This window comes from Drechmeria coniospora, chromosome 02 (genome assembly GCF_001625195.1).
Source record: "Drechmeria coniospora strain ARSEF 6962 chromosome 02, whole genome shotgun sequence".
Lineage (NCBI taxonomy): Eukaryota > Fungi > Ascomycota > Sordariomycetes > Hypocreales > Ophiocordycipitaceae > Drechmeria > Drechmeria coniospora.
In genome coordinates, this window is record NC_054390.1 from 7,993,141 (window position 1) to 8,011,289 (window position 18,149).

The 18,149-nt window shown below is 58.4% G+C and overlaps 5 protein-coding genes across 5 annotated transcripts; 3 read left to right on the top strand and 2 right to left on the bottom strand.

Moving 5' to 3' along the window:
• Positions 1-231: 231 nt before the first annotated feature.
• Positions 232-1,970, top strand: DCS_05315 (carboxypeptidase Y precursor; the record flags this gene model as incomplete). The annotated part of the gene is made up of 2 exons (XM_040802621.1): positions 232-745; positions 805-1,970. 2 exons carry the CDS (start codon positions 232-234, stop codon positions 1,968-1,970), a joined length of 1,680 nt encoding a protein of 559 aa, XP_040657654.1.
• A 3,214-nt stretch (positions 1,971-5,184) lies between these two features.
• On the top strand, positions 5,185-6,710 carry DCS_05316 (GNS1/SUR4 family protein; the record flags this gene model as incomplete). Its single annotated transcript, XM_040802622.1, has 2 exons — positions 5,185-5,958; positions 6,033-6,710. 2 exons carry the CDS (start codon positions 5,185-5,187, stop codon positions 6,708-6,710), a joined length of 1,452 nt encoding a protein of 483 aa, XP_040657655.1.
• An 885-nt stretch (positions 6,711-7,595) lies between these two features.
• DCS_05317 (FYVE domain protein) lies at positions 7,596-8,529 on the bottom strand (the record flags this gene model as incomplete). The annotated part of the gene is made up of 2 exons (XM_040802623.1): positions 7,596-7,970; positions 8,035-8,529. The coding sequence occupies 2 exons, from the start codon at positions 8,527-8,529 to the stop codon at positions 7,596-7,598; spliced, it is 870 nt and encodes a 289-aa protein (XP_040657656.1).
• A 4,371-nt stretch (positions 8,530-12,900) lies between these two features.
• DCS_05318 (molybdenum cofactor biosynthesis protein 1 B) lies at positions 12,901-15,050 on the bottom strand (the record flags this gene model as incomplete). The annotated part of the gene is made up of 2 exons (XM_040802624.1): positions 12,901-13,592; positions 13,760-15,050. 2 exons carry the CDS (start codon positions 15,048-15,050, stop codon positions 12,901-12,903), a joined length of 1,983 nt encoding a protein of 660 aa, XP_040657657.1.
• An 838-nt stretch (positions 15,051-15,888) lies between these two features.
• On the top strand, positions 15,889-17,822 carry DCS_05319 (WD40 domain-containing protein; the record flags this gene model as incomplete). The annotated part of the gene is made up of 3 exons (XM_040802625.1): positions 15,889-16,168; positions 16,217-17,073; positions 17,145-17,822. 3 exons carry the CDS (start codon positions 15,889-15,891, stop codon positions 17,820-17,822), a joined length of 1,815 nt encoding a protein of 604 aa, XP_040657658.1.
• Positions 17,823-18,149: the final 327 nt, after the last annotated feature.

The window sequence follows — 18,149 nt, forward strand, 5'->3', positions numbered from 1 at the left end:
TCAAGCGCCTCCTCCACCTAGCCTTTCAGGTGGGGTATTGTTGCTGGGCCGCTCTGCGGTTACGTCGGATCCGGTGCCTCGTCATCGTCCCATCCGCCGGCCCGCTCTCACCTTAACCCTCACCCTCATCCTCACCCTCACCCTCACCCTCGTCCGTCATCTTCTCCCCCCCGTCGTCCACTCTCATCACCAAAGCCATCCCGTTAACCAGTCTTCACCACACAACGTACCATGCGGCTGTCCACTCCCGCCCTCGTCCTGGGCGCCGCTTCGTCGGTCTCATGCTTCCAGAATCAAAAGGTGCTCGGTGGCGACTCGTCCAGGGCGGCCGGCAACGTCAAGAACTGGAAGGGCTCCCACGCCCATCTCGACTTTGACTCGTGGGCCAAGCCGTTGAAGCATGTCTTCGGCGACGTCACCAAGGAGGCCAAGGCTCTCTGGGAGGAGGTGGCCATGGTCGCGCCCGAGGCCGTCGAGGCCTTCAAGAAGCAGTCGATGGGCCCCAAGGCCAAGAAGCACTCGCGCATCGCCGACGACAAGTGGGATCACGTCGTCAAGGGCGCCGACGTCGAGGCCCTGCGGGTGATGGGCGCCGACGGCGAGAGCCGGCGCAAGATCGGCGGCAAGCTCGACAACTACAGCCTGCGCGCCAAAAAGGTTGACCCCTCCAAGCTCGGCGTCGACAAGGTGAAGCAGTACAGCGGCTACCTCGACGACGACGAGCAGGACAAGCACCTGTTCTACTGTAAGTGGGCGCCCGCGACGGCTTCGACGCTCGCCCCTCGCCGCTGACGCCGTCGGTAGGGTTCTTCGAGTCTCGCAACGACCCGGCCAACGACCCCGTCGTCCTCTGGCTCAACGGCGGTCCCGGCTGCTCCTCCCTCACCGGCCTCTTCCTCGAGCTCGGCCCGGCGACAATCAACAAGAAGATCGAGGTGGTGCACAACCCGCACTCGTGGAACGCCAACGCGTCCGTCATCTTCCTCGACCAGCCCGTCAACGTCGGCTTCTCGTACGGCGGCGGATCCGTCAGCAACACGGTGGCGGCCGGCAAGGACGTCTACGCCCTCCTGACTCTCTTCTTCCACCAGTTCCCTGAGTACGCGAAGCAGGACTTCCACATGGCCGGCGAGTCGTACGGCGGCCACTACGTGCCCGTCTTCTCGGCCGAGATCCTGTCGCACAAGGACCGCAACATCAACCTCAAGAGCATCCTCGTCGGCAACGGCCTGACCGACGGCTTCACCCAGTACGAGTACTACCGCCCCATGGCCTGCGGCGAGGGCGGCTACCCCGCCGTCGTGAGCGAGAGCGAGTGCCTGGCCATGGACAAGGCGCTGCCCCGCTGCCAGTCGATGATCAAGTCGTGCTACGAGTCGGAGAGCGTGTGGACGTGCGTGCCCGCCAGCATCTACTGCAACAGCGCCATCATGGGCCCCTACCAGCGCACAGGCCGCAACGTGTACGACGTGCGGGCCGACTGCGAGGACGACGGCAACCTCTGCTACTCGGCCCTCGGCTGGATCTCGGAGTGGCTGAACCGGCCCGAGGTCATGGAGGCGCTCGGCGTCGAGGTCAGCAGCTACGACAGCTGCAACTTTGACATCAACCGCAACTTCCTGATGCAGGGCGACTGGATGAAGCCCTACTTCCGCGTCGTGCCCAAGCTTCTCGAGCAGCTGCCCGTCCTCATCTACGCCGGCGACGCCGACTTCATCTGCAACTGGCTCGGCAACCGCGCCTGGACCAACGCACTCGAGTGGCCCGGCCAGAAGGCCTTTTCCGAGGCGACGACGCACAAGCTCCAGATGAGCTCGGGCAAGGGCAGCAAGGCCTACGGCAAGGTCAAGACGGCCAACAACCTCACCTTTATGCAGATTTTCCAGGCCGGTCACATGACGCCCATGGACCAACCCGAGGCCTCGCTCGACTTTTTCAACCGCTGGCTCGGTGGAGAGTGGACGGTATGAGCTGACCGTGGACGTTGCCCCTCGGCTCGTTCCGCCTGGACACTTTTTCTCTGCCGCCAGAGAGGGAGGATGGGGTCGCATGCGGCACGAGCGGAAGGCCCCGCAAATCAGCGCAGTTGAGTGAATGGTTTTGTACGAATCTAGATGCGTCCGAGATATTTGACCGGGCCGTTTGCCGCCTCCATTGTACATGCTCAATATCAGACCTAGCGATGACCCAAGCTCGAACTTGAACGTGCACGAGACGAAGATCGATGCGAGTCGCTTTGACGGCCATACCTCATGCTTCATGCCTCCATTTTTCGACAGGCTCTCACCATCAATCCTTCTCACGTACACGACGAGGAGTGTGGGGGAGAGGGAGTGGACAGCACCGAGGCGCCGTGATCCGATGACAAGGGGGGTGGCGAGATGATCTGAACAACAAGACGTTACGCATGCACTCCATCAAAAGTACAAGTACGGCCACGGCAAGATGACAAGATGGCAAGAGTACAATACACGTACGGGTACGAAGCTGATGACGCGCCCGTTACGTTGTGGCGGAGCCTTTGGCGGGGTAGACACGGGGTAGGTAGGTAGCGTACATGTTCGTGCCAAGGCAAAGTATCCCGCCAGCGCCGGTTTTCCTTCTTCGCTTGCCTGCCATCATGAGCATAGTTGGCCTCGAGATCGGGGGAAGGCTTGCTTGGAACGTGGGTTTTGTTGAGGTGGCAGACATGGGGTGTGTAGGTTGCCTGCAAGGACTCGAACGTACGGTACTTGTACAGTACCTTTGCGCAGTCGGGAGGTATTGCTACTTACTGCACACCTCCCTACAACCACCTGTGTGCATGTGTGCGGCATCTTGTCATACAGCATACACAGTACACGTGCATGTATGAGGGTGTGCTGGTCCGTCTGCACGTCCTTCTGGTGCCAATTGAGGTAGAATACAGAACAACGGAACTGCGGAAAGGGAGAGAAGGCGGCTGCGTCATGGAGCGTCATGGCCGGCATCAGCCGGCATCAACTGGAGAGGACACCCGGAGACGGCTTGTTCTGACGACTGTGCGCAGAAAAGACGAGAAAAGCACATCGATTCGACAAAATACTCACACGGCAAAGGCGGTATTCACCATGCTCGTGCTCACACAGTGCAGTGCGGCACCGTACTTCCATATTTCTTGCTTGGCCGGTTTGGAGGCAAACTCGTCCCAACAAAAATGCACCGAGCCGAGGTCGCAGGCGGCGTGCAACACATACTGTAAGTACTAGTACTGTAAGCGTACAAGTGCTGGTGTTGCGCTGCGCTACGGGGTAAGATAGCGCCTTGGCCCCACCTCGGGGCAAAGCAGGCCCGCGAGGGAGCTACTCGTCGTGTGATAGCGAAGCTGTGAAATCTAGGGCGGCATGTCTATCATGTGCCAGGTACCTTCTTGGCAATCCCCCCCTGCGGGCCAACATTCTACACCTACGCAGTGGCTGCGCCAATGCCGGCGCCTTACGGGCTTAGGGGCGCAGGTCAAAGAGCGCAGAAGAAAGGGTGATTCGACAACGACGCCGACAGGAGAGAAGGTGACTTGACCGTCCTCCTGTGCACGATTATTTCGAGGGCGTCTATTTCCCCGAACGGTAGGTTCGTCGATACACAACAACGGTCGATGGCGCAACGGCTTTGCAGCGGAGGCGTACCGCAAGTACGAGCATACCCAGGTACGGAGTACAAGTACAGTACATGCGGCAAATAGAATGGACATGGAACGCAGGATGAACGAGTGCCGAGGAGGCACATACTTACAAGTACTACCTAGGTACTAAGGTACTGCGACATGATGAATACAGCACTTGTACCGTCCTTGTCCTCTGTACTCCGTACCGAAGTACATACTTAAGTAGGTGCGCATGTACAGTACATGCTTGTAAGTACTGTACATCAAGCACCATCGGTGGCTTCGGGATGGCGGGCAGGATTGGAGATCGAAGGGACCGCCAGAGCGTTTTCAAGCCTGCACACCCCCTCTCCCCCACCATGTACCTTAGTAATTAGCACCTCAATGAATGCACCGTACTGTACGGAGTTCTTGTACTGGGCTGGGTACATGTACTTTGTACTCCGTACATGTATGTACTTGCTTGTAATTATGCTGTGCTGTAATAGACTGTACCTCATCTGTGCTCATGCTTGTACGTGACGACCGTCATCCGTTCTGCACTCTCGTTCGCACAGAAGACGTCATGGAGATTCATTGTACGCATGCACGTGCGAGCACGAGTAGGAGAAATGGATCCGGAATCCAAGGCACCGCAGAGGCAGAGAAGTGCGGGAAAGAGGAAATCCCCGCCGTCATGGTACGGTGTGACGCCCTTCATTGGTCAATGATGGATGCTGCCATTCACACGAACACGACCGGTACTCTCGCAAATACCTTGCCAGCCATCGCAGCCACCGGCCATCGCTCTTTGCACCGTACTTTGTCGTATTGATACCATCACCTTGTCCAAACCTGGAGCGGCGTGGGAGGCGAGATGCCGCCGAGATGGATGATGATGCGCCGAGGGGGGGTGGCTCTATCGCGGCACTGGGGCGACGCTTGACGTGACGACGGGTCCTTCCCGATCTTTGGGAAAAACCAGTCCCAACCCTTCCTTCCTTGCTGCCTCCGTTCCCCGACCGACTTTTTACCCTACGAGCGCACCTACGGGCACGGTGACTACTTATACTACCGAACGAGCACTCGCTGCCGCCGATCACGTCGTCGTTCCGTCTTTGGTCCTCAACTGCTCGCTCCCACGCTCCCTCACAGGTACGCCGAATCATACCCACCTACCTACCTCCACCGGCTCAAGTATGTATACTCTTCCTACGTGCTCTACTCAAACACCTTTGTTGAGCCTGCCCAAGCACGCGAAAATCGTCTCCCCACCCTCACACTTTTCCATGGGCAAAAGGGAGTAAAAAGGCTCACGATCAAGGGCATACAAGCAGTCGGACTCGAGCTCATCCATCCTTTCCGGCATCCATCTCGGTTCCTTGCACCTCGTTGCCCTGCCCGAGGCCCTCGACCGACCGCCTCTCTGCTTCCCCGGGGCATCAAGGGCGAAAAGGTCAGCTTGACGGGCCTGGACGGACCCCCGTGCGGGAAACGGAAAGCCGAGCGAAGCGAGCCAGTGCTCCTCTCCCCTACGCCGACGCCGGACACGAGGTGCTCAACCACGACGGGCACGTAGAACCATGTCTGCCGGCGACCTTGGCATCATGGGCACCCTGCCCGAAGCCAGCCTCTTCACCTTCCCCCCCACCCAAGTGCCCGCGCCTCTGCCTCCGGCCGCGACACCACTCTCCCTGATGCGCCCCTTCAACATCCCCCACGTGCTCTTCTCCGCCGCCCTCGACCCCAAGGTCCCCTTGACCATCGCCGCCCTCTACGCCATCAGCGCCAAGGCCTTCAACAAGTACAACCGCTCCCGGAACAAGACGCCGTGGGCCGTCAGCAAGACGCGCGCCTTTTCCATCTTTGTCGTGCTGCACAACGTCTTCCTAGCCCTCTACTCGGCTTGGACCTTCTGGGGCATGCTGGGCGGCATGCGTCGCAGCATCGTGAGCCCCGGCGGCCCCGGCGGCCTGGCCGCCACGGTCGATAGCTTCTGCCGCATTCACGGTCCGCCCGGGCTCGGCCGCTCCGTCCACTACAATGAGACGTCGGGCCGATGGGACAGCGCCGACACGACGGTCCTTGCCGACGCCTTGGATGCCGCCGGCCCGAGGAGCTCGCAGATGGGCCGCATGTGGACCGAGGGGCTGGCTTACTACGGATGGATCTTCTACCTCAGCAAGTTCTACGAGGTTCTCGACACCTTCATCATTCTCGCCAAGGGCAAGTACAGCTCGACGCTTCAGACGTACCACCACGCCGGCGCCATGATGTGCATGTGGGCCGGCATGCGCTACATGTCGGCGCCCATCTGGATGTTTGTCCTCGTAAACTCCTTCATCCATGCCTTGATGGTGAGTCTCTCGACGCGACCACGGCCGCATGTCGTCTGCCGGGGCAAGGAGCGACCGCTAATCGTCTTCGTCAGTACACCTACTACACCTTGACCGCCTTCTCCATCAAGGTCCCCATGGCCATCAAGCGCACCCTCACGACGATGCAGATCACCCAGTTCCTCGTCGGCGCCTCGTACGCCATGGCCCACTCCTTCGTCACGTACATCGTACCCGTCACCGTAACACGCGTCGTGCCCGCATCCGTCCCCGAGCCGGCCGTCCTCGCGGACCCGGTCATCCCCCACACGGGCGGCACATTCGACGCCCTGAAAAGGCTCATCTTCGGCGCTCCGAGCCCGAGCATGGCGGCCCCCGCTGCCACGGTCATGGCGGAGCCCGTCATCATCACCGAGACGGCGTACATGGAGCAGCCGTGCATCGGCACCGCCGGCGAAACATTTGCCATCTGGCTCAACGTACTGTACCTCGCCCCGTTGACGTACCTCTTCGTAAGCTTCTTCATCGCTAGCTATGTGAAGCGCAGCAATGCGGCTCAGAAAGCCGTCGGCAAGCCCAGGCATAGCGAGAGCAACGTGGCCATGGCCGAGAAGGCCGGCTGGGACGCCGCTCGCAGCATGGAGAGGGAAGTCTACGGTGGCGAGAGCATGAGTGACGAAAACGGCAAGCACAGCACCGTCGCCAACGGCGTGTCCAAGAAGGCCACAGGCAAGGCCAAGGGCTCCTCCCACGGAGCTAAGGGCTCCCACTGACGCTCGGTATTTACAACCCCGTGTACCCGGCAACGGCATATGGACGAGGGGCAGGGCTTGGCAGGTTACCAATGGGAATAGCCGAGAGGGACGAGGTTTGGATGTGATGCGCGAGGACCTACGCGTCAAGCAAGCAAGACTCTTGACGAGCGGTGCCCTGCTTGATGGAACCGGTTGGGATTTGGCTAGCAGCCGTTTAGTGATACGAATGGGGCGGGCGAAAGGCACGTCAAGAAGGACACGGATGTTGCCGAAGCAGAATGCTTCCTGGATGCCAAGGATGATACGACAAGGGGTGTCCAAAAGAATCCGACGAGTAGAAACCGTCTTTGAATTAAAATCAAATCAAACAGACCATCGCAGGATGCTGCGATGATCTTCCATGTCATCCAAGGGTATCTCCATCACCATTCCCGGTGTCGAACCTCTGCAAAGAAGCAAAATCCATCCAAGCCGCAAAACAATGAGAAAATATCTTCCATGATTGAACGCCTCGCTGCAAAGAAACAGAAGTGAAGAAGAGAGATGAGGAAAGGCAACGAAAAAACCAAGATGAACTCGGTAGAGAAACGAGACGGGTGTTCGCTAAAACCGCAAGTAAAGTGATCCCGAAAAAAAGAGCAAAGCAATGACGAATCGAACAGGGAAAATTGACCGGTTGGTGCATGGATCGGGCGTGAAATTGGCAACGCAACATTCCCGGCATGAAATTGAGGGCGAAAGAGGCCAGCCCTGACAGGGAGAGGGTGTTGCCCTAGTGGCTCGAGCCACCAGCGGATGCAGAGTTGACTCCGTGCGTGCGTTACCGTTACCGCACCTGAACTGTTCTGCTCGGTAGAGGGGTAGAGGAAAGCTGAAACAAAGAGGTTGCAGGCAGGACGGTGGTCAAAAGGTGCTCCAGTTCCAGTCGCGCGGCACGCTGGCTGCGATTTCGGGACCGCTCGGCGCAGTTGGAGCAAGTCCACCGGGAGAAACGATGGGTGTCGAGGGAATCGATGACGGCTCGGCCGAGGATGGAGCGGCCGAGGACTGGCTATTATGCCTGCTATGCTGCGCCTTGACCTCTTGGAAACAGTGGTTGCAGGCGCGGGAGTGCACAGCTCGCGGGTTGAAGTTGGCGTGCTGGTCGAGGGGAAGAACGTAGCTCGAGTGGCCGTCGCAAAAGATGTTGCCGCATCTGCGGCAGTGGTGGCGGCGAACAAAGTAGTTGAAGGCACGCTTGCAGGTTGGGTCGTCGCAAATGGTGGAATCGGGATCGGCCTGTCGGGCGCATGGTCAGCCAATGCAAGCGTGGTTGACGTTGGCGGTCCGGAGCGAAACTCACCTTCCAGTGGGATCGGGTCGGGGGAGCCTCGGGCTCGGGGAAAGAGTCGAGATTCCAGTCGCCATCCAGGGTCTTGACACTCTCGCCCGTGGTGCGGCGGGTGAGCTTGTGACCCAAGGCACCGAGTCCCGGGAGGCTCATCAGGTTCGAGTTGGTGCGGCGAAGGGTGGTGTCGGAGTCGGAGTCGGAGGTCGAGCCGGACAGCCGGGTGGGGGTCATGATCCTGGGGGGGAACTCGTCGCAGGGCCGCAAGACGGCGGGCATGTAGGCGGGGCGACGGCGGCGGGTGCTGTGACCTTTGGGCGACGGCGGAGTGGAAAAGGAGCACGCCTGGTTCGGGCTGAGGTGGGTGCCGCTGATGGGAGAGACGAGGGGCCCGGACAGGGTGTGGTAGGATTGGGTTCTGCTGTGCAGCATCGGGCGTTGGGGCGGCAAAAAGTGTCGCGACTGCTGGTCGTGGCCCGGCAAGGCGGGCATTATGAGATCGGCGGCCATGACGACGAGTTTCGTTTCGCCGACGAGGCCCGGAGTGCGAGGCGTGGCGTGACGTGGGGCGACGTGGCGAGGACAGAGGGAGGGATGAGTGACGCCCTCGCTTCGACGGTGTCCAACTGGACGACGGGACTCACTCGCTGAGAGGTGGCAAGGACGCTTCGAAGACAAGGCAAGACAAGGCGACGGCGATGAAGACGGCGACGATGAAGACGACGGAGGGGCCGCGGCGCGCAATGGCAAAGGAAAGGCGGCAAAAGAACGGAGAGGAGAGGGCGGTCGTCGGGGTTGGAGAGATGCAGATGCGAGTGCTTCGACGGATGGCGAGACGGACAAGACAGTCTTCGGACTCGGGTACGTGCCGTCCGTCCTCGTTCCTGATAGCTCCGAGCCGAGGTGGTGTCCAGCGAGTGGGTGGCGGCGATTCGGGGTGGGTGTCAAGCTGACTTATCTAACTATCGGACGGCGACGATTGGCGGGAGTCGGGCGACATGGCTGGACTTGGTAGGTGGAGAGGTGCGAGTCACGTCGGCGGGTTCGACTACTCCTGGCGGACGACGACGGGTGGCCGGACATGGTGCTGCCGCCAGCGAGAGGAGGAATCTACGAGATCTTACTCGTTCAGGGATCCAGATTAGGACATGAGCACTTCGTGTACTCGGTACAAGTAGCGTGTGTGTGGGGGGGGGGGGGGGGGGGACGAGGGTGGAACCGCAAGGGGGGGGGGGGGGGTGGTTTGGGCGGCTTGGTACGTCCGGCGCTCTCTTACTCGTTCGTGAAGGAGTCGGCGTGCGAGGAGGTTGACGAGTATGAGCGATATTGATGCTATCGTGAGCGGAACTTGGGTTGTGCGCATGGGCAACCGCGCGTAAAGTGTGGCTGCGCGAAAAGGCGGACAGGAAATTGCGGTGAGCGGCGCGCTGGAATGGTGGCGAGGAATGGAATGGTGTTGGAGGTGTGTCGTACGCGAGTCCAGGTGTATCTACCGCGGGGGGGGGGGAGGAGCAGTACAGTATCTCCGGCGTACAGTGCAAGTAGGTGTGCCGCGTACGGTGCAGCACCAGTTTGAGTACGGAGTTGGTATTACCTACCTACTTAGTTCAGCGTGCTGGCGATCATGGTCATGATGAATGGTGGGTGACGGTATGGCGGGCGAGGGGAGTGCGGCAGCCACAAGTTTGTTGCTGGTGCCCGCAGCCACCTGTCGCCAGGCCAGGCTCGCCGTGCGGTGTCCTGGACCATCCCAGGTAGGTAGGTGGGTTGGTGGACGTAAGCGAACCAGGGACCGTAATTACCTACAGAACCACCGGTTGACCGCACTGTGCCGCCGTGCTGTGGAAGACTCCATACCTTGGATTCCAAGGGAGACGCTCACCGCTGGTCGCCGCCCTGCGGAGGTGGCGCCGCCGCCCAAGGCAGCTACAAGTATGGCGCCGCAGGCGCACTGTACGAGGATGACAGGCCCTTGGTGGCGCCAGGTCCACGGACTGTCGCATTCGCCTTCACATGTTGCCGCACTCGTATTACTTGCTGTTCCGTCATGACCAGTTCCCCGTGTTTGCCGGTGCGTACAGTTGTCGTCATGGAGCGCGGTGCACAGGATCAGGCCGAGTCCCTCCCCAGGACCTAAACGCGCTCGTGTGCGCACTCGTATCCTCTCCTCGTACCGACGTAGGGTAGGATGGCGGCGGAGGGCACCAACAGACAACACCGTACCAGTACTTGCAGGAAGCACTCGGCACATGTGCCAGGTACAAGCACTTGCACTGTACGGAGAGAGTACCTAAGCAAGTAAGTACATTCAAGTCCGTCCATGAACAGGTCCCCCGTAAGTACACGTGCAGCACGAGCAATGCATCGTTGTACTGTAGTCAGTTGCAGAGCACGGCGCGTGCTGGTCCGCATGGCGAGGCCGGAGAGGCAGGCGAGGATATGGGCATTCGCCAATGATACTTGGACCCAGACGGTTCGGGCGCGGGCGCTGCGGGTTTCCTGGCATGAGAGGCTTGGCGTCCATTTGCATGAACGATGCTCATGTTGCCGTATTAATTACTGCCTAGTGCAGCAGGATAATGATGGGGAAGATGGATACTTACAGTACATCTAGTTGTCCATACAGTGCTTCGACGCCGTATTAATTACAGTACACTTGCATGCACTCGTCCTTTGCACGTTGCTACTAGCCACCCGCCAAACGGGTCACAGTAGCCCTTCTGTGGGATGCACTGTGGGGAACCTGTCTAACCCGTCTCTCACTTCCCTCCGTTCCCATTTACCTACTTAATGAAAGCAAAACAGGGGTCCCGACCCCAGACCCCTCCGGCTCGTAGCTGCCAGACACGTATCAGGCTAGACAGATGGACGCATCCTTCCATCTCCGTTCTGAGACCCGGCAGCTGGCGACTGCTGCTACCTTGGACAACGGCATGGATTTGAGAACTGGTACGGAGTACTCCGTACGAGTATTGCACATGCAAGTAATACGGAGTGTGTACTTACGGAGCACGGAGCACGGAGCACATCTGCGAGGAATACATCAAAGGCACCATGCATAGGTATCCAATGTCTTGGGTGCCCTTGTAAGTACACCACGCTTACAGTGAGCCTGCATGCACTACGATGCGCTGTAGGCGGACTTGTGCCAGTACCTATGCTTGTGCTCTGCACGTGCTTTTGTGACAATGCCATATGCACTTGCACGTTGTACTGCACTGTAATTACATGTACTTAAGTAAGTACTTACACACCACGTACGGGTCCTCACCGTACTGTGAGAATGTGCCGGCCTGGGTGCGTGCTTGGCAGACAGGTTATCGTGAGTCGTTGATTGGCCGTCGGCAAATGTCATCCCCTTTGCTTGGTTGGCACTAGGCGGAGGCTGGAAGGCTAACCCGCAGGTTGACATTAGTTCCATCTCGATTCGTACACGAGGTGAGCAGGTACGAGAGTGAGGATACTTGCCGCCGACGTACCGGTACATGGCCGCAAGTACTGCAAAGTCGTGCAGAACCCGTACCTGTACCAGCCCAGGATGTTTCGCCCGACCACGGCGGGAGGATCTCATCAGAACCAGGGACGACACCAGCTTTTATCCAACAATGGCAACCGTCGGCCAACCACAACCCCGCTGATAAAATGCACACCGTAAGGGTACTCCGTAAGTACAAGTAATTACCGGCATTAATAATAGTTTCCCTCACCTGCAGCACCTGTACAATACACCTAAGTACTTGTACGGAGTACCTGCAGCCAGCACGTAACGTACGTACTTGCTTACTAGGCGTACATGTAGTTGTACATGTACTTATTATGTACGGAGTACAGAGGACTGTCTCCGTACTTATTCCACTATTACTGTACAACTACGGAGTACTCCGTACTTTACTCCGTACTGCAGGCGTACTTACTTGTACATGTAAGTAAGTACTGTGGTTGTATTGCACAGAGTAAGTGTTCCGTACTCCATCTACAACTACAGTCTTGCACAACGTAGCAAGTACCTTGCATGTACTCGGCACACCACGGAGTACTCGAGAGCAGTTGCTTGCAGCACATGAACTTTGTAGGCACAGTTGCAGGCCAGATCGGTGCTCCATGTGGGCAAATCACGCAGAGGGCCGATCGCCTATACGAGTTGTTGTACACTTACATGCAATTACTTACTGTACACCTACCATGTTACCACAAAAGCCCCTCGCTTTGTTTCTTCCACGAAGCCATTCCTTGCTCCTCGCCTTCTCGAAGATTACCCCGACCGACAAGCGCAACGTGCCAAGCGAACCCGGCAAACGTTGGCTTCTTGGCTTCATCCTCCTCATCCTACTCTATCAGGGTCCCCATTTTCGGGCAACCCGAGTTTGCACAAGCACGTGTATTACGGAGTACATGCACTTATTACTGTACATGCCATGAAAGTACGCCATGCACGTACGCCATGCACGAGCACCTGTACTCGGTAATACAAGTACGTACTTGAATGTGTCTACTGTACAGAGTATTTGTAGTTGTACTTACATGAACTGTACAAGTACGGAGTACGCCTAGTATTGTTACCCCGTACTTGAGCGTGCTGTATAATAATGTACTGTGCAAGCTGTACAAGTAAGTACTTACACTTGCACCTTCATGTACAACTAAGTAAGTACATCAAGTAATTACTGTACAGTGCAGCACAACTACAGTACTCCGTGCTGTAGACGTGGAAATCGTCATAGTACTAGCATTTGCTGTACATGTACGGAGTACAACTATTACTTGTAATTACTTGTAGATCTGGCCACCATCTGCAGCGACCTTCTGCTGTTTCCAAGCAACAAGTCCTCCCACCGCATGGATGACGGCGTCTCGTGACGCGGCGTCCAACGCTCCGCTTCGTCACTCCGTCTCCCACCGCCCACTCTTTCCACCATCCTTCAAGACTACGCGCAACCCTTCGATTCGCATTTCCTTGTCGACAGCCTTGCACATGTCGTAGACCGTCAGGGCTGCCGTGGCCGCCGCCGTGAGTGCCTCCATCTCGACGCCGGTTTTCCCGTCGCACGTTACCGTGGCCCGGATTTCGACAGTCGGCCACCCTTCGCCACCTTCCGCCGCCGCCGGCCTGACGTGCAGCCCGAGCTTGACGTGAGAAATGGCGATCGGGTGACATAGCGGGATGAGATCGGCCGTCCGCTTGGCGGCCATGATGCCTGCCACGCGGGCGACGCCCAGCACGTCGCCCTTCTTCATCTGGTCATCCTCGATGAGCTTCGGGGCCACGTCGCTGGAGAATCGGACGGTGCATGCCGCCGTCGCCACGCGCGACGTGATGCTCTTTTCGGAAATCGAAACCATCCGTGCCGAGCCCGACGCCGACACGTGAGTGAGACCAAGACCTTCCCGAGCCGCCTCTCGAGATGCCGAGTCTCGAGATTTGGTCTGCCCTCGGCGCCGCGACGTGGAGAACATCTGCCGGCCTTTGCATGAGTGGACGCGTGACCGGGGCATCGACGGAAGCAGGGCCGTGCTGCCAAGTATTTGTCGCACTCGTGCTGGCACGATGGGCGGCAGAAACCTGGGGCCATCGTCTACATGGGACGCTTAGCACCATCGTCGCATTTGGTATCCAAAACAGCGGTAGATGCGAGTACAGTGTCGACGACGACCAATCGCCATCATGGCCCTCTCCTTCGTGCGCCGCCCCCATGCCGTTCGTTCTTCGTCGAGGAAAACAAAAGGAGATCCTTTCACCCACCTATCAAGATCATGGGCCGATTCTTCATGTGCTCCAGCTCGCCGAGGCCTGCGTGCTTGGCCTTTTTCCCCTTCACCGCCGTGCCGATGGCGTCGAGAAGCTCGACCTCGTTTGGTGCCGAACCGTGCTGTCGACTCGAGCTGATGCGCCGCAACGTCTCGAAGGCCTCCTCGTCGACCGGCTCGCCATGGTTGGACTTTCGCAGTATGTCGCGGAGCGATACCTCCGTGTTCCCGAAGAGGCAGACCTTGAGGTTCCCGTCGCTCGTGATGCGCAGCCGATTGCAGGTGCCGCAAAAGTTATGCGTCATGCTCGTGATGAAGCCGATGCGGCCGGCGAAGCCGGGAATGTGCCACGTCTTGCTCGTGTCGTTCTTGTCGTCGCGCACCTTGCCGAGGGTCGGATACTTCTCCCGAATAACATCCAATATTTCCGCGTAGCTGACCATCTTCGCCCTGCTCCATTTGTTCCCGTCAAAGGGCATGTACTCGATGAATCGGATTTCCATGTCCTTCTCTCGAGTCATGTCGACAAAGGACATGATCTCGCCGTCGTTGACGCCTCGCATGACGACGCAGTTGATCTTCAGCTTGATGCCTGCGCCTAGCCTGTTGAGCTCCAGGATCTTGTCGATGCTCTTCCGGACGGCGTCGAGACCCTTTCGGCGCGTCATGATCTGGAACTGCCAGGGGTCCAGCGTGTCGAGGCTGAGATTGACGCCCGTCAGGCCGGCGTCGACCATGCTGTCCAGCTTCCGATGGAGCGAGATGCCGTTCGTCGTGATGCACAGCTCCCTCAAGCCTTGTGACCGCAAGGCGCCGAGCCGGTGCATCAGGGGCACGATGTCGGCCCGCACCGTCGGTTCGCCTCCCGTCAGCCGGATTTTCGACACACCTTGGGAGACGAAGAGGGAGGACAGGAGCACGATCTCGGCCGTCGTCAGCAGCTCCTTGCTCGGAGACAGGGGCACTCCCTCCTCCGGCATGCAGTACACGCACCGCAGGTTGCACCGCTCCGTCACCGAGATGCGCAGGTAGTCGTGGGATCGGTGAAACGTGTCGGTCAGGAATTCGGAGAAGGGTTTCGCATCGCGTATCCGGACGCCACGTCCGGTCTTGATGGGCGCCGCGGCCTCTGCCAAGTCGCCGTGATCGTGAGCCTGGACCGCCGCCGCCGATCCGAGGAGCCGCCGCCGAGGCCGCAGCCGCAGCGACAGGTGACCAGCCAGCTGCTGGAAGCCTCGAGCAGAGCGAGGCGCCGCGACCAACAGAGAGCAGGGTGCCGGATGCATGTCGGCGACGAGGCCGGCTGGCTAGGCGTCCCGAGTACAACGACAGGCGGAAAGAGCAACGCAGCGGCGCGGCAGCGCGCGGCAGCAGCAACTCCTAGATGTGGAAACGCGGGCCGTTGGGAGGGAAAGTGGCGTCTGCTCTTGCGTCACTGCGATGGCGGCCGCTGTCGAGTCACGCGGCATCGACATCCATGCGTCCTTGCCGAGAAAAATTCAGAGGCAGATTCAGACGCAGGAGCAACAGCGCCGATGAAGCTGGGATGCAAGAATGAAGAGAGAAAAAAGGAAAGGTGTTTTGCCACTTAGATGGATTCGACAAGCATACTCGGACCTGCGCAGTGCCGCTCTTTCTCTCCGTTGGAGGATCACAGGCAACTCTTTGCCTCGGCCAATCATGGGGCACCTAAGTACTTACATGTACTTAAGTAAGTAAGTACATGTGAGTATGTGTGCAGTACGTACTGTACGGAGCACATGCCCAAGTACATGTATAATCGTGCCTGTACGGAGTACGTAAGTACACAGCATGTACTCTGTACTTTCAAATGCTTAAATACTCCCACGCCAATAGCCGTACTCCGTACTTGTGTTTGGACATTCCTCCGTACCTGCTGGTACAAAATCCTCCTAGTGTACATACAGTAAGTGCAGTACTTAGGCAGGTGCGGCCTGCCTAGCGGAGAAATACCAAACGGTCAGAGCCGGGCGGGGGCAGGAGCCGTTGAGGACATCTGCAAGTGGGGCACATCCGCAGGGACACCTGAGGCGCTCTTCGACCTTTGGCATATGCGGGGTTGCTTGAAAAAGCGAAAAACCTCGGCGCTAGTCCGAACGAGGCATGAAAGTAAACAATGTCCATCCAACAATCATCATCATCCACGAGCTTCGGATTTCGTTCATGCCCGTACAAGCGTATACAACTTCCATCGCCCTGGAAAGCCGCAAACAGCTAGACAAACTATCCATAGCGAGAGCGACGGAGCCCGCTCATCCGGTTTTCGACAGTATTCGATGCACGCCTCGCCAGCCTTCAAGTGTACTGCTCACTCTCCCTCGCTTTCTCTCGCTCGCCTTCTCTCTCCCTCCTATCCGCTTCCCTCACCGCGCTTCCTGCCATGGTAAAGCACATGACGGCTCGAACTGACAACATTTCTTCTCTGCCAAAGCATCCCCAAATTGCAAGGCTAGTCCCGATGGCAAGTTCGTCGCCACACTGGCCGCGTCGGTCATCACCGTTCGCTCGACGGCCACGCTCCGCATTGTGAATGTCGCGAGGCTGCCTCAAGGCCTTGGCGGTACCCTTGACACCCTTTGCTGGGCTCCATCATCCGCCAAGATACTCGCTTCTACGGCTGATCAGATTCACCTCGTTTCGGCCCAAGACTTGTCCTTTCATGCCTCCGCCAAAGGCCCCCTCTCCACAGCAGGCAGACCTGCTGCTGTCTTCTTTGGCGCCAGAGATACCGAGGTGCTCGCCTTTTCCGCCTTTGGATTGAAGCTCACCATCCTCGACTTTTCCACGTCGACCATGGTCGATATCTGCAACCCAAAGTTCCATCATCCATTGTCGGCTGCTCAGGCACTTTCCATTCGCTCCTCCAGCGGCCACCTGGCTCTCCTGACCCGGGCGAGCGGCAAGGACATGGTCAGCATCCACCACCCAGTCACCCGTCGAGTGGAAAGGTCTTGGTGTCCGGACGCCGTTGATTGCCAAGGCCTCGCCTGGACCCCGGACGGACAGTGGCTGCTCATCTGGGAGTCACCCGCGCAGGGGCACGGCCTACTTATCTACACCCCCGACGGCCAGCACCTTCGGACCATTGGCGCACCGGAGCTTGCCAATCCTTTGGGGCGAGAGTTGCAGCTAGAATCCGGGATAAAGATATGCAGGCTCAGCCCCGACGGCCAGCTGTGTGCTGTCGGCAACCATAGTCGTGGCGTCACGGTGCTGAGCGCGCTGACATGGAGGGAATCCATGAGGCTAATGCACCCATCCACCATTGTTCCCAAAGACACGCTGCAGGTAGACCACCCCATCTGATAGCGTGATGCTAGCCCTTGAGACGCTTCCGATTACTCACTCTGCCGCTGCAGGTATGGCAAGAACAGCGCAGTGTCACTGGCGAAAGACACTCCTTTCTGCGGACGACACAAATGATCTCCCCTCCCGTACCATCGACCGACAGCAGCTGTGCGAGTACGACACAGGTACAAGGCTGCTCACTGGTGGCGTTTGATGCTTCCTCCACGCTGCTGGCTACGAGGCTCGACGACTCGCCATGTACCATCTGGGTCTGGGACACGGCCGCCGCCGAGCTCCGGGCCGTCCTCATATTCCACTCTAGCGTTGCCTTCAGTTGGCACCCGGCCTCCCGCGAGCTGCTCTTGGTCACCTGCCAGCATGAGGAGGGCTCCTTTGTCTGGGATCCGCTGATGAATGGTCCTGCTTCGGTGAGCGCCGCACATTACCTGCCCAAGGCGAAAGCGAATGCAAAGCCGGATGCAAGGCTGCACGGCAGGCTCCCTCAGGTGGCCTGGATCAACCGCGACACCGAATACCCAGAACTCCTTATGACTAACGCACAGACCTATATGCTTCTGTCGCTCTCCGAAGCAGACAACCCCTGGAGTCATGAGAACGGGGGTGACTGGGATGTTTCCAGTTCGTCGTCGGCTCAGCCAAACCACGGCGATGACACGATAAACCTTACTCTCGTCAACGAAGGGGACGTATCTGTCCTTGACGACACATTCTCCTTCAGGAATCCTTGATGCCTGCCGTCTGAGTTGGAGCAAGGAACCTAGAGCAATTGGCCACTGGAGACAGTCCCGCCGAGGCTCGTCAGAGAGTGCTGTTCCTGCCCATGAACTGGTTGTGATGGGACATTGCCTAGAGCAGAATGTCGAGGAAAATAACCATAGCCAGGAACTTCCTCCGGACGAGACTGGGTGCATGACACCGCCCAGCACACGGCAATGAGCCAGAATTTGTATAACTGGCGGCTACCATCGGATTCGCCAAGCACTCAATCACTTGATCGAATCACGCTGATGGCCTTGGGTACAGCAAGTCAGATGTATCGTGGAATGCTGTTACGC